The 16,145-nt window shown below is 34.6% G+C and overlaps 1 protein-coding gene across 8 annotated transcripts in view; it reads left to right on the top strand.

Moving 5' to 3' along the window:
* ANKS1B (ankyrin repeat and sterile alpha motif domain containing 1B) overlaps positions 1–16,145 on the top strand; it is a 407,204-nt gene that overhangs the window by 50,105 nt on the left and 340,954 nt on the right. For all 8 annotated transcript variants that reach the window (XM_064419825.1, XM_064419814.1, XM_064419816.1 and 5 more), the window contains exons 4-5: positions 7,303–7,599; positions 15,001–15,076. In XM_064419825.1, coding sequence (XP_064275895.1) covers positions 7,303–7,599; positions 15,001–15,076 — 373 coding nt within the window. The remainder of the gene's footprint in view (positions 1–7,302; positions 7,600–15,000; positions 15,077–16,145) is intronic.

Here is a 16,145-nt window from a genome sequence, read left to right as displayed (position 1 = left end):
ACTAGTGTGAGATGCCATGCTTTGAGTAATCTATTTGACATCAGAGGTTTTACACCTAGCCATTGGAATCCATACAATAACTAGGATATGAGCATCAAGTATTAGTGCAGGAATTATAGGAAAGTGAAATAACAAAATATGTCCATGTGAAAGTCTTCTGTGAAATTAGAATGTGTCAGAGTATTACATTCTGTAATACTCTGACACATTCAAGAAAAAAACGATACTCAGAATTTGTCATTCTGTGATTTCAGATTAAGAATTCTCCAACTTGCTCATTCTCATGAGCTGTTTTTTGTAGGATGAAACCGAATGAACTGTAGGATTACCTTTTATCAAGGAGAGGTTTTTTCAGTTTTATTTATGCAACAAAACAAAAAGCAACTATTGAATCATGTGTTAAGCATTTGCTTGAAGACATTACATGTGTTCCATTGACAGAATACTGGAAGCTGTGTAGGAACTTCTGAGAGGGTGAGAGTCAAAAAGATATTCCACTAAGATCAGAAAGAGAAATGTAAATTCAAACGTACTTCTCCCTAATCCCACATATATCCCCAGACTTCTAGGATATTGTCAGACTTGATCAGGTGTGCTGTATCTGGTTTGATCACTGGAGCAAATAAGCAGGGATACAGCTGATACTTCTAAACCCCACTGACTCAAAAAAGGTCCTCAGATGTCCTCCTGTTTATGCATTTAACCCAAACACCTTATAATAGAAAACATAAGAGCAATCCTCACAAGAAATGTTGCATCTTAAGTCTTTTAAGGGAATCTTGAACATATCAAACTTAGAAGTTAAGCTCATGTATACAGAATTTTTCTGACCTTGTAAATTCCTTGGCGTTCCACTCTAGACAATGGCCAGGTTTATTATGTGGGCTACTTTACTGGCACCTTCTTCCCCCTAATTAGCACTCAGTGCAGGAGAATGTCCCCTGTATCCCAAAAAGAGGGAATGAATGTCGTGTTACAGAGCCACCTCCACCCACATATCCTCAAATAACCCCTGAGAGGCATCCTCATCCTGACACCTGTTGTGCATTCCCGTGAGCCTGTAGGATTCTGAGGCTTTTGCTTATTTGCAGATAGGCTCAGTAAGGCAGGTGACTCCTCAATGCTCTATTAACTTCTCTCTGGAGCTGAAGCTGTGGCTTGTAAGAAATCCTGGGTTACTTTTCCTCTTTCCTTTTTCTTCAGAGAGCTGGAGATAAGGACAGCCATTTTTCATTACACTTTTTCACTGCAGCAAATAGTGCACTCAAGTCAGACTTCTTTCCTCTGTTTTTGTTGTTGGTGGTTTTTAAGCATCGCATGAAGATGTAATTGTCAGCATTTTAAGAAAATAATTTTGTTCATGATTTAAAAATTATTGCAACTAATTTGAAATATATTTTTATTTTCCTCTACCTGCTTGAAATTCTGTGTGACAGAAATGCTTCTAAAAACTTATGGGAAAGCACTGGATGACTGAACAAAGAAATAAATGACAAATTTGTGATGCATAAATGTATATTAAATGCAATAATGGATTTTATATGGTATATTGTAAATTGATCAAACTGCATTCTACACTTTCAAAATGCAGTTAAGTAGCATCATAGCATCATTTGCAACTATATCCAGCATCTAAAGCTCTGAATGCCCCCTGCTGTTCCTATTACATAAAATTGGAACAAACAATAAAGAGACAAACAGTTAAATGACAATTATATTAGGGGGTGGTGGAATGTAGACTGGCAGCTTTACACACCAAGAACAGTTGCAGCATAACAATTATGTAAGAAGAATTCTATCACTGTTTAATGTAGGAGTCTTAGTTGACAGACATGGTGTATGTTTTAAATCACAAAATATGGTGGCATTGCAAAAATATAATTGTTTAACTTCACTGATGAAGATTTAAAATTATGTAAGTTATAAACTGAATTAAAGTAGTGTGAGATCAAGATTTGTTAATTGATAATAAAATAAAGAGGTGTGTTGTTAACAGTCAAACTACTTACAGTTTATGTCTGTAAAACAGATCTGGATAGCTAAAACATAGCTATTGTGTCAACTTTCATCATAAAATTGAGTAATTGATAAATCCTAATCTATGAAAAAATGGTTAATAAATAATGGCCATCTACAGGTCAATATGTAGTGTTTGGTTTTTTTCAGGAAAAAAAATGTGAGTAACATCAGGGATAAATATAAATGAGTTATTATATAATTGGAATATATTTTATTCATATTTATATACAGAATATGAATTGTGAAAAAATTTACAGGAAAAAATGTGAAATTTTTGTAGATTCACTATGCTGTAGAATTTGCCTGTGCATCAAATTGTAATTGTCACAAAACCCACCCACATTTCTTTAAAACTATTCAACATTTCTTCTGAAATATGAAGAAAAAGAGCCCAGGATGCATTCATATGATGTAAACAGCTAAATTTTAACATATTTGTAAACTTCTCCAAATCATCCAAATGAGACACAGAATTCTCTCAGTGACACCTCATGGATTTCCAGAAGTTTAATTCAGTTCCAAAATAGCCTACAAAAGCAATATTTTTCATGTCCTGCATTTGATTTTAACCCTCCATTAATTTGATACTAATGTATGAATTTCAGAGTTTCCCTTGCAGCTCTTACTGTACTTTCTTTAGAAGGAAAAAAGTGCAAACACAATCTTTCTGATTTAAGCCAGTTGCAACAATAAATTAGAAATAAGGTTTTTTCAGAGTAGTCAACCATATTACATTACTTTTTTATGATGTTTACATAAGTAAAAGTGGATTTAAATAGGAAGTCAGATTTTATTTAAATTCACACTGAGTAACTTACAGACAAACTTCCTTTGTTTTTTCAGAGTTATTAACTTCTTGGTGGAACTTCTCAGGAAACTGTCTTCCTGATTTAATACATAAAGTAAGACCATCTCGAGGTCATTCCTTTCTCTGTCTTGCATATATTCTTTTGCTCCTTTTTTCTCTATTTAATTATTTAGTTATTAAAGCCTTATTTTTGTATTGTTTTTCTTCTAGTTGACTTCTTTTGAGTATATTCAGCATAAAGATAGGTGTTTCCAGAATCTCTCATTTTCCCCTCCTTTTAAAATTTAAATTCTAATTTCATAATTGAGAAAATAGCAAGAAGCTTATAAAAAATAATGTCATGCTGACTTACTCTGCTTTGGGATTATGTGACAAAGAAAAGGCCCAGTGATTTACGAAGTCTCCTTTTTCAAGTTCAGCATCAAAAGACACAGATTAAAAAAAAAAAGGAGTTGAGCATCCTTTGGAAAGGTCTGTTAAATCAGTACTTGAGTTATTATTGCTTGTACAGTACTTGCATGGACTTTAGGAGATTTAAAACTCACTTGGCAAAGAAAAAAGGACTTCACAGCTATACAATAAATGTCCTGAATTTACCCACAGTTTAATAGTGGCTTCACAAGGGCCTTTATAATATTCATGATAGCCATTCATTCTCTTGATATTTCCTGTACTTCTTCACTATCGGACTGCCAAGCTACAATAACTGTCTCTGTAATGTATTTGCTAATCTGCCCTCTAATGAATAGACCTCAAGATATATTGTACATTTTGCAGTGGCACACCTCCTTAGCAGCTAAATGATGTAGCACAGCCTGCAAATACTGATGAGATGCAGGGCTGTGAAGGCACAGTTCAGTTGGCAGCCTCACCAGCCTGAGTTCTGGCTGGCTGTGGAAGAGATGAGATTCAGAGAAAGGCTACAAAAGGTCAGGACCATGCCTGTGAAATAACACTTGTAACAAATAATGAAAAAATTGAAAAAGGTTAAAAGCTGAATCATGGAATTCTTTCCTTATTTCTGAACAAGGTCCTTTGGACCATAAGAGTAACTACTTGGTGAAAATATTATTAATGAATATTAGATACTGTTTTTAAAATAGTGTGTTTGTATAATATTGGTCTACTCTTTTTACCTTACCTTGGTTCTTTTTACCTTTTTACCTACCTTCTTTTTACCTTTTACCTTGGTTATTTCTTGATCTTTCTTTTTCTAGAACCATTCAAGGTGTAGAATCAATCTTGTAGTTGCTAGCACATCATGAAGTATCTGAAGTTTTTACAAGTATTCTAGGCTCTTTCTTCAGCACTAGTTGTATTATTTAGCCCTTGGATATCAAATTTGAAACTCTAATTACAGAATGGTAATTTGCATGCTGATATTATTTTAGCAGATCACCTGCACATTGCAATGACTGTTAACACAAACTTTCTGTACACCAGAAAAAACTGTTTATGCTTGGAACTGAAAATACAGGCAACAGCACTAAATTATTGGCAATTTCTTGAATTTTTTCACATTTTTAAAATACTGCTTCAAAACAGTATGTGACTTTAGAGATATGAAGACAAACTACCTTAAAATCAATAGGCTCCTCTCCTTTCCTCTCCATTCTAAGCTGATTTATTTTATATAAGTAGTACTAAATTGTCAAAGTAGATAAATTTAGAGGGCAGTTAAACAAGTTTTAATTTACTCTTTGAAGGTTAAAAATATGTTTTCTCTTCTGTACCTGAATTGAAATTATTAATTTACATTTTGAATAAGGAAGCATATTTTACTATCAAGTTTTAATTAGGTAATACTTCTCAGCTGTGATAACAATATGTACGATGCTTGTTCTGAGGGCATATATGTAGGTAATTTAATTATGATGTTCGCCCAGGTTGCATTCTTCTGCTTTATTTCAGTGAAATGTAACTCTTTATAATTTTGTATCAGTTCAATTGGTCTTGAACTGAAATTTAGCTTTTATTTGACAAATAAAAATCATAGAAAATTGTTCAACAATATACATCTGAAAATTATAACATTTTGTTACTTTGCTGTTGTGCATTAGGCTGTTTTAAAATGTACCTTTTCAGTATGCCTTTGGGTGAAAATTCACCTGGATATTCTTTATTCAGAGGGGGCAGATTCCAGTTTGCTGCTCAGCAGCAGCAACTTGTATGCTTTGATCTCCATGTGTCTGTATCCATCTATTTTGAGCAAAGGGCCACAGCAAATTTAATTTTTTTTTATTCTTTAAAAATTTATAGTACTTTTAGGCATCATTATTATGAATGTTAGCATCATATTACTATGAATATTAGCATCATTGGCACAAGATTTGAAGTAGTACAATTAGTTCTTCCACAAGTTCTTGAAAAAACACTCAGACATGAGCAGATGTTGGACAGATATTTAATTGTAGACATGTATTTTGTTATTTACCTCCCAGAATGCCAATATAGTTACACATATAACATCTTTGTGTAACTATGTCCATTGGACATATAAATACAGTAACAGTAGACCAAAATTACCATGATTGTCCACTTGGTGTGCAATTATCTGATATTCATGCTTAATTGTACACAAAATCAGGCTACAATTGCCTGTTCATCTAGCTGTCCAGGAAATATTAAAAATTTAAAAATTAATTTTAATAATATGTGTTTGTGATTTATGGGTGTACAGTTGCACATAAGAAAATTGCTTTGCTCAGTCCTATTTAAAGATATATTAGAAGTCACTAATAATGTTTCAGGTAGTTGATAGAACATTGCATCAGTGTAGTATTGTGACAGTATATATATATTTTAATCTGAATTTCTGGTCTGTGTAATAAAGAAAGCCCACATGGTGGTCTGAATAATGCAAAATGATTTAAATATTTACTAGACATCAAGCCATGTCTGCCAGTGGAAGCTTCTCCACCTGGATCTTCTCCAGCCTCTGTGTTGCAGTTTAGCAGGAAACACACTCCAGTCTCTCAGATCTTGTGTGGTGTTGCAGACACCCATGAGTTTGACTGCAACATTGATTTACCTAAATGTATTGATCTGTCTCTTCTGTTTCCCAAGTTCATCTGAGTAATCTTAGATTGCAAGAGATGAAAATGACAGCAGTGTTGTTAAAACCACAAACCCAAGAGTTGAGTTCTTGGTTACGGAAATAGAAACATCATTACCAAAAGAAAAATCTTGCCTTTTCCTCCTTTCTAGTTTTTACTGTGCAACATGGATATTCTTATCCTAGCTAGCTTTTGAGTAAGAGTCCAAAGCCTCATTTCTCTGAATCTTCTGTCTTTTAAAAGGCAATTGTTTTTTCTATTTTCAGTTCTCTGTCCCCTGAACTTTCTTCAGCTGTCTCCTTGAAAAATAGAACTATGGATTCCGATTTCACACTTTTTCTTCCTTTAGAATTATATCTCTACCTTTCTTTAGTATCTTTTCTGAGTTTACATTAATCTTAATTTTTTTTATATAGCACATTAGCTTATTATTTTGAACTTTTACAACATTCCTAAACTGTCACAACATTTTATAAATAATTTATCAGAAGAGGCAGTCAGTGTATATACTTGTACATGTCTGGTCTATTTTAAAGTGCTGGAAAGTCTGCATATGATATATTAACAATGTAGGTGACATATAGAATTCAGAGAGCTTGATAAACTATTTCCGTTGTCTTTGCCTGAAGTTATTTGTCTCTTTGGTGTTGCAAGTATACATTGGAAGGAAACAATGTAAAAATATAATGCTTATTCTCAATATTTGTTATTAAGTTTATTGAGTAACGTTTTGGGAAATACTTGGAGGGCATTGCTTTTATAAAGCAAAAACCTGTTCAGTCCACAGCATGCACATATTTATATGCCTTAAAACACATAGAAACCTCTCTCTGGAGTCCTGAGAAGACCAACTGCTTAAGTGATTTGCTAAGTCATTGTATATTGTTGTCTTTGCTATTTTGTCTTCCAAGTTTTAATTGTTGTCTGGATAGTAGCTTTTTATAGTGATACATTAAACTAATCTTGTACCTGATACATTTGCACAGTTTAACTCTGTAATTTCATTTCTCTAATAACAAACTGCTATGGTACAAAACTGGCAAAATCAAGAAAAGAGACTTCACTGTCAGTATTTTTAAGAGAAGGACTCAATCATAATTTCAGGAACAGTTGAATCAAAGAAGGTTACAGATTTTGGCATATCAGGAGCTGCAAGGTTTTGAGGGGTATGTTGTTAAAATGGATTGGAAGCAATGTAGACACATAGGGAGCTCATCTGCTTGAGAGTGGCAAGCTGAAGTATTAATGTGTTATTATTAAAATTTCAGCAGAGTAATTTTGAAGCATTTAACATATATTATCATACATTATATTATAAACTCTGCCTCTGTAGTGATCTCACGGAAGCAATTTATAGAAGCTGAGCATTTCTGTTGTGGATTAAATATGAATTTCTGATGCTTTTGGATTTTTTAACAGAACAATGAAAATGAAACAGCATTGCATTGTGCAGCTCAGTATGGTCATTCAGAAGTTGTTGCTGTTCTGCTAGAAGAGCTGACAGACCCCACAATAAGAAACAACAAACTGGAAACACCTCTGGATCTGGCAGCACTTTATGGACGTCTGCGCGTTGTGAAAATGATCATCAAAGCCTATCCAAATCTGATGAACTGTAACACAAGAAAACACACTCCTTTGCATCTTGCTGCTCGTAATGGCCACAAAGCTGTCGTGCAGGTGCTTCTGGAAGCTGGAATGGATGTCAGCTGCCAAGTTAGTGTGTAATTCCTCCCTTCCTCCCTCCCCTTCTTCCCTCCCTTCCTTCCTCCCTTCCTTTCCTTCCTTTCCCCTCCATTAGACTATGATTTAAATGAAATTACTTCTTACATTTTTTTCTTTAAAATACACTTGGATTTATTTTGTTAGAAATGCTGCAAGGTGATAGATAATACGGCTTTATTTATTACAACTCAATGTGTTAAAATGGATAACTCCAGAAAGATATATATCTTCAAAGCTGAGTGCATGTTTTAATACTGTCATGAAACATGTAGATACAGAAATCATATCAAGCATTCATGTAGGTGTATATAAATATATTTTCTACAACTGCTTCAAAGTGGCTGCAAAGGTTGTAAGCTGATTTTCTAAAGCTGTGGCCCTTTGTGGTCACGGCAATCTAAAACAGGGTTTCACTGAGGGCTCATTTTCCTCTAATTATTCCATTCTAAACTCAAGTTACTAGGTAATAACAATTTTGATTTTCTGCATTTCTAAACACTTGTATAAATCTAAGAGAAAATTCTATAGCAAGACAGTCTTGCAGCTGCTGACTCCGACCTCTCAGCTCTGTGGTGCATCTAGCTTTGTGCACAGTAAGTTATAATGACGTTAAAGGGGTAACTTTAAATAAAATAGACATAGATGGGAAGAGACACAAGGTATAGCAGCAGTGAGTTTTATGTTCAGTTCTTTGTACTGGAAGGTGTCCAGGCCTTTTAACTACAGAGGACTGGATTCTGTTATGTGTTCTGAAATGTTGCCTCAATCTTATGATTTCTCTTGGTTGATGGCCCTGTGTTTGTTGTAGAGTTGATTTAATCTTCATAAATGGAGTAACTTCCTTGCTGTCTCTTTCTCACTGTATAAAATATGCTTTGAATTAAGCCTGTTTCAGGTTTATATCTATTTTCAGATAAAGCAAGCAAGAAACCAAACTTAATTACATCTATTTTAGAGTCACATTCAGACATTCTCCACAACCTAGCAGTTGGTTACAGCCTGCTGGTAAAAACATCAAAGTTGTGGTTTCAATCCCTGTATGGGCCCTGGGCCATTCACTTAAGAGTTGGATTGATGATCCTTCTAGGTCACTTCCAACTCAGAAGATTCTGTGCATTTGTGAACAAATCTTGCAAACTTTGTCTAAACTTTGATTAAAATTTATATCCGTTTTAAGCTTTAGGTGCATATAATTAAACTCCTTTATACACAAAATTCACTTTCATATAGAAAAATTGGACCTGGATTCCAACACTTTTATTTCTGGGTTCTTCCATCAAGATCGTGTTTTTCAACTTTTGAGAAGAATGGGAAGTGGGGAAGAAAAGATAGATTAAAAAAAAAAAAAAAAACAACAAAGAAAATCAGAAAATATTAGTGTATTTTAAGATTAGAAGTGGATATTCTCAAGTGCCTTCCATAAAAAAATGTGGTAAAATTGTTTTACTACTTTGGTTACTTCTTGCATATTTTGAGTTAGTGTTGATATTTGCTTCAAACTATTTTAAAGTGAAACACTTTTGTGTGATTTGTCTGCTTGTGAATTTGCTGCCCATCAAGCTTTCAATTTAATTTGATTTTCTTTACTAGAAAAAGAGATACTTGCAAAGGTTAATATAAGCAGCTCATTTTTTAATCTTTCCTTTACTATTACTACATCTTCAGTAATTTAGAAAAATTTAATGCTACAGCAACACAGAACTTTCAAATGCATATTTTTGAATGTATAATTTCTCTTTTATCTGTAACAAAAGGAGGAAAAATTCAGAAAGAAACTGGTGTCTGAATTGATGTTTAAGAAATAGAATAATTGAAGGAAAATAGTCTCTGTCATGGCAACTTACAAGCTGATGGTTACGTGAGGGCAAAATATTACACAATGCTTTTATGAAATGTGCTCTCCCTGTTATGTAATCTAGATAATTTTAGCACTACTGTGAATTCTCCTAAGCCATTTTTATCTGTAGTTATACTAAAAATTTTTCACTAGTCTTTACAAAATACAGTGACTGCAATATTTTAAGAAATGAAAGATTCTTTTAGTAATGGTGATCTCTTTGACATCTACACTAAAATGATAGTGCTTACTTGGTTTTATTTTTTTATTCTAATTGCTTTTAAGTGATTTATATTAGATTTTTTTTTTAGTTATACAAAAGCAGAGGTTTTTTTTCACTAGGTTATCTTGTTTCTTAGAGTTTTGTCCCACTTGCCATAAGGAAATATCATTTATTTATTTTTCTTGCTGGTATACATATTCTCTATCAATATGTTCCTTTTCATTCAGCATCTTAACATATTGGTAATTTGGCTCTGTACCTACTGTTAATTTATTACCTCTATAGCCTCAAAAAATTCTGTTGATGATTACTGGCAGCTTATTAAACTGAGGAGAACACAAAATATCAGCCTGTCACTTAAAACTAAACTCAACTACTTTGTTATTAATTAAATTGATCTGCATCACTGTTTGGGAAATAACAATTTGCAAAGTAAAATCTTATGTGGTAATCAACTTTGCAGACATTTAAACATGTTAAATAAATTCAGTTTATCACCAGTAAAGACCTCAGTATGTTTAGAGCTGATAATAGGAGTAGCCTGTCTTGTATCACTCTGTAGTTGTAAAGATGAATTTATTTAAATGGGAGGTTTACTTTAGCCATCTTATCTTTCTCTTTTTTACTCCCTGAGCACTTTTAATCACAGCAAATTTTGGACTAATTAAAGAGAGCATTTAATTTTTGATTTAATTAATCACACATTTTATTAATTTCCCAGGTCTATCTGCTATCTTTCAATCTGGAATTATTTAGGAGTGGGCCATACAATTCTGCTTCATCTCTTTTTGCTTTGGAATTTTCATGTAAATTGAAACATATGAAAAATACACATGTTTTGGTTGAGTGATAGACTTTGGGCCTAAAGTAAATTAAGACACTGTACAGTTCAGTATGTTTCATGTAAACAGTAGTTTAATAAGTACAAATACCCTAAAAACTTGGCCTCTTCTGTTTATCCAACTTTCATCTATCCCTATTTGCCTTCTCTGACTGTTCCAATAATGATGGCAATTATCTGCTTATCACTGATAGTTCTGCCAAAAGCTGTGCCCCTTCCTTTTTGCTCTCACTCTATATGGAGGGTATTCCATGAATCAATTTGCAAAGCTACATTCTGTCCTTCAGATTCTGTCTGAAATCCATGTCAGAACTATAGCAAACTGCCTATGAATAAGGACTAGACAAGTGACCTAATTACGAGGTCTTGCATATTTACACGATTGAAAGAAAGTCTGTAATTATTAAAACCCTTGATGCTTCTCTGTGAGCCTGCAAATTGTATGCCAAGTTGACCTGGGTATTCTGGTGTCCCTGTTGACAATGTTCTCCTGTCCTAGCTTGGTTTATGTGTCCAGCTGTGACATTGTACCTGTATTTAGTAATAAGCAGTGGCAGGGACTGTTTTATTATATGTTTAGCACAATGTGTGCTCTTGTTCTCTGTATTTCATATACAGAAACTTATGCCAGAGAACCAATATATTATCCATTGGTACAAACTCAAGCAGACTTTAGCTCACTTTGTTCAGGAAAAATTGCCAGCAGTTTCTGTATTAAGTATCACTGGGAAAGACTTTGCAAATATAATGGTAGTGTTTACTTTGCCAGGAAAATATGATCCAAGGCAATGAAAGTTTCAGGAAGTAAAGCAGTGAAAATTGTCTATAAATCTTAAGCTCACTTGCTGTAGTATAGACAAGAAGAATATATTAGTGCACAAGCACACTGTTATAAGTGAAAAAGAGCAACCTAAAAGTTCTAGGACATCTTAAATAATATTTTTTTTTAATCCTTGTGATTTGTGTAAATGCTATAATGCACAAGAATAAAACATTCTGAACTTACCTCTACCTTGAAGTAGTAAGCCACATGTCCATTTAAAAAGAGAGATACATCTACTTAGCCAGTGTGAATTTCTCTTGGCTCTGTTCATCCTGAGGTTCAGCATTCCCTCTAAGTTAAAGCGGAGTTTTGTAACTGAACTGTCTGATAACAAGGGCATTTCTGCCTTCTGGATAGTTTTTGGATCGAGGGATCCGATTCATTTGTTAGTTATTCACTATTACTATGAAATCCTGCCTAAGGCTTTTAAGATTTGTGTCAGCATTCATCTCCATGACATCTTATGCAGGATTACACGTCTGTATTTTACAAGTGTGCTTTCAATCTCCTAATTCTAAGATTGGTTTTAGTTCAGTTTCATGTTAATATTTCCCCTCTTGTTCAGAAAAACACCTTTTTAGTGTACAGATCCTCGCACTGTTTATATGGTGTGCCTTTTAAATTCCTCTTCTGAACAAATTGTTCATAATATTAATCTCATTTCTGGAATGTGACATTCATTACTATTGTCTGATAGCTCAGAGTTATAAAGCACAGATTGCCCTAGAATGCAGGGCAGTGTGGAATGTCTACAAAGCATTTTAGGATCATGTTCTGATATGACAGGAAATATCATGGTAGAATAGACTAAGAAGCAAGAAAGTATATACGGGAAAAATGGAATTTAAATTTGGATTCCTCTCCTGAGTCTATGAATTAAAGGTGGGTTAAGTTTCTGTACTCCCTTTATGCATAGCAGAACTATCTTCTGGTTCTTAAGTTGCCCCCAGATAGATTTGTTTGCCTTACACATCTACAGGAAATTCCTCTTCTCCTGTTAGTTTTAATTCAATTTCTTACAAGATGTGTGCTTTCATCAAGGAAAATGCTGCTTATCTTTCCTCCAGTGGGGAATTTGGATGAACAGAAAGACTGCTGCCCCTGCCAATTATCATATCAGGATCTTTTTCACCCTTTAACTGGGTAATCAGAGGATAAATCCTATTCCTCATCCTCAAAGCTATTGGTTCAGTATGCTGGAACATTGGTATTTCTAAGTCTCCGATCATGGTACAGCAATAGAAAGTTGTTGTCACTAATGTAGTCCATTGTTTCCATTAAACAAGGATCCTTATTAGTACAGAATCATATCTACAATTTTAGTCAAGGTGCAACTGGCTTTAATCTTTGTGCTTCAATCTCATAGAAATAAAATTTAGTGCTCTGGCTTCCTCTAACAATTGAACCTCTGTGGATTTAATTATTGATATATGCATCACTTATTATTATCCTTGGCAGAATCAGAGCATGGTTGAGGTTGAAGGGGAGCTCTGGAATTCATCAGGTCCAACTCCCCCTTTTCAAAGAGAATCCCATAGAATAAGTTGAATAAGTTGCCCAGGATCATGTCCAAACAACTTTTGAATTTCTTCAAGGACTGAGACCCTACAACTTTCCTGGACAACCTGTACAAGTACCAGGGCTCAGCTGCCTGGAAAAAAAACTAAAAAAAAATTCATGTGTTTAAACAGAACCTACTGTATTTCAGTTTTTCCCCATTATCTTTTCTGTCACTGGACATGACCAAGCCTGGCTTAGACTTCTTTATACCCTCCCTTCAGATTTTTCTACACATTGATGAGATCCACTGTGAGCCTTCATTTGTCTAGGCTAAACTGTCCCAGCTCTCTCTGCCTTTTCTCATAGAAGAGATGCTCCAGTCTCCTAACAATTTTAATGTCTCTCTCTAGTAGTTCCATCTCCATCTTTTGCCGGGGAGCCCAGAACTGAACAGAGCATTTTGGGTGTGGACCCAGCAGTAGTGAGCAGAAGGGGAGCCACCTCCCTTGACCTGCTGTTAACACTCCTCCTCGATGACAGAGAACTCTATCTTAATAGTACCAGGTCCACCCAACAGTCATGCCAGGAGGTGACCAATCCAAAGGAAATGCGATGTGACACCAAGAGGATAATAGGCTTTTTTCAAGATTGCTGATGTCAAACCTCTTTCAGTAATCAGAACTATAACTGTCAGTGACTTTTCTGAGAACTTTTCTCATTCCCAGAAATTTCTGAGCTGCACATTAATCTCTGTGTACCTCTGTGGTTGCACTGTCATTGCAGAGTCATCCCATTTTGAAGTCAATTGCACTAACTGGAAATATCTTGAAGATATTGTTTGAGTAAAGGATTCTGAAGTCATCTCTAAGTAAATCTGCCATATTTAGTCTTGTTCCAGATAAACCTGGGAGTGTTCAACTGGATTGCTTCTGAAAATGGAAATATTAGAAGTTATTTTGAGATTTGTGTTTTGTATGTATATTCTCTTACTGACTTCCTTCTCCTCTCTGTTATGCTGTTAGTTTAAGTGGTGTGCAGGATGTAGATGTCATTGGGCATGCTCTACTTTTTACCTCCATGTACTAAGCAGCAGTTTACAGTGTGCTCACATCCTATCTCAGGATCTCTGATTCCTTATGAATAATCTGTCATTGCATTGCTGTAACTCTGATGCATTCCGACATAACTGATTAATAATGAATTACTATTTTATTTCAGAGTTGGACTTTGTATGTGTGTATTTTTAAGGTCTTTCTACCATAGTAAGTATGACTTGGATAAAGTATAGAAAAAACAAATTCAAACAGCAAAACCTTTAACGTTTGTCACAAATTAATTTCAAAATCTAATTTAACATCAAAGAAAAGGAGGTAAGTCAGATACTCAGTGAGATCTAGTAGTGCTCTAGCTAATGCTATTGAATGGAAAGTTATTCTGTTCAGATCTTTTAGTAACAGCAGTATAAAATACTAAGAAATTAGCTTGTTAAGATAGTGTGTTTTTCAGTACTATAAATTTTATTTGAGCAAAAGTCTGCTCACAAAGAATTTTGTGTCAAGACAATCTGCAAAATCAAGTCCACAGACATCTAAGTTAGAATTCAAATGACATGAGCATAGGCATCTAAAGCTGTCGGGGGTGCCTTAGGGTATCCAAGACATCTGTATGGGGCAGATGTGAGGCAGATCGAATGTGAACATCAACTGGGCCAGCAGCTGGACACCAGGATATCCTAGGGCATCTCTCACATATAACTGAATTGACCTTCTAGGGTGTGATCCAGTTTCACATTAAACCATCTAATTGTAGATGTCCACATATAAACTGTCTGACTGTGCTGAAGAGCTGTGTTCCACTGATGGTGACGACTAGATTTGCGCTGCCTATAATAGAAGTTTTACACAAATGCAGGCTTGCAGGGAGCTGGATTCCATTCCTACTGTATTTTCTTATATAGTTATTAATTTTACAGTAGAACTGATAGCATTTTTGGTTTTGTCTTGAACAATAATAATAAAAAAGTCTTGTATTCTAGTATTTATTCTCGCCTATTCTGTGGTTTTTTTTATGTATAGGTAAAATAGAAGGGAAAAAAAATTTATTTTTCAAGTGTATTCTTTACAGAAGACTACTTGGTATTTTAAATGTCGCAATATTTCTTTTTCTAGACAGAAAAAGGGAGTGCCCTACATGAAGCAGCCCTATTTGGAAAGGTGGAGGTAGTACGCATTTTGCTTGAAACAGGTAAATCTGATTTACAGGAAACACTGAACAAATACCCTTAATTTTCCTAATTTGGTGTAAGCGTCCTAAGTTTTGGTTATACAAATTACTTTTTTCTTTATTAGCCTTTGCATATCTAATCACATGTACTTCTCATTAAAACAGTGTTCTTTTAGAACAAGAAATTGCTATACACAGAACAAAGGTGATGTTCAGACTCAGAAATTCTATATATGACTCAGTGTATGTCACTATATTCTGAGAATAAATGTATCATGAGAACAAAATGGCTACATAAAATTTTGTTATTTGCTCTGAAAGGCAGCCAAGAATATTCTTTGATGTAGAGACCAGAAGATTCATGTTCACATTTATTTCCTTCAGTTAGCTATTCCTAGCATACACACCATTCTGCTTGCTTCTTCATTTCCTGGGTAAACTGAGTGCCTGCAAAGAAAGGGGAAGGCACTGTGTCTCTATGAATTGCATTTGTCCTGAAAGAAAAGAAGAACAGAGATATAAAGTCCAAACAACCCATCTACTGCATAACAAGTTTCAGAATTGTTTTAGGTAAATGACTCATCTAGACAACTGTCTCCTCAGGTAAGTGGTAAGACCAATGAAAATGAAAATCCTCAGAAATAATTTCTTGCAGATCTGTGAACTTCCATGACACTGAGGGATCTCATTGGTCTTTATTATCAGATCTTGTGGTGTAACTTATATATTTCAAAAGAAGATATATCCTAATCACAGCTCTTCATCTGACTCTCAACCAGTATATCCCTGATCTCAGACCCGTTTTCAGAAAAAAAAATGGTCCTTCTGAGTTGCTTCTCTGTTTGGATGAAAAACAAGGAGGCTGAAAGGGATCATTACCTGCTCTTGAAAAGGCAGGGCCTTTTTATTTCCTAAAAAAAGGAAGGACTGGAGAACATCACAAAACATAGGAAGCCCTTTAGACCGCAGAAAAAGCCCACCTTTTTCAGATTAATACAGCCTCTTTCAGCATACAATTGTCAAGACAGTGGAGTAGAATCTTCACTGTGAACTCCTTCAACTCCAAATATTCTGCACTTTTCTGCCTTTT

Source organism: Passer domesticus, chromosome 5, assembly GCF_036417665.1.
Source record: "Passer domesticus isolate bPasDom1 chromosome 5, bPasDom1.hap1, whole genome shotgun sequence".
Taxonomy (NCBI): domain Eukaryota; kingdom Metazoa; phylum Chordata; class Aves; order Passeriformes; family Passeridae; genus Passer; species Passer domesticus.
This window is presented reverse-complemented; position numbering and strand designations above follow the sequence as displayed.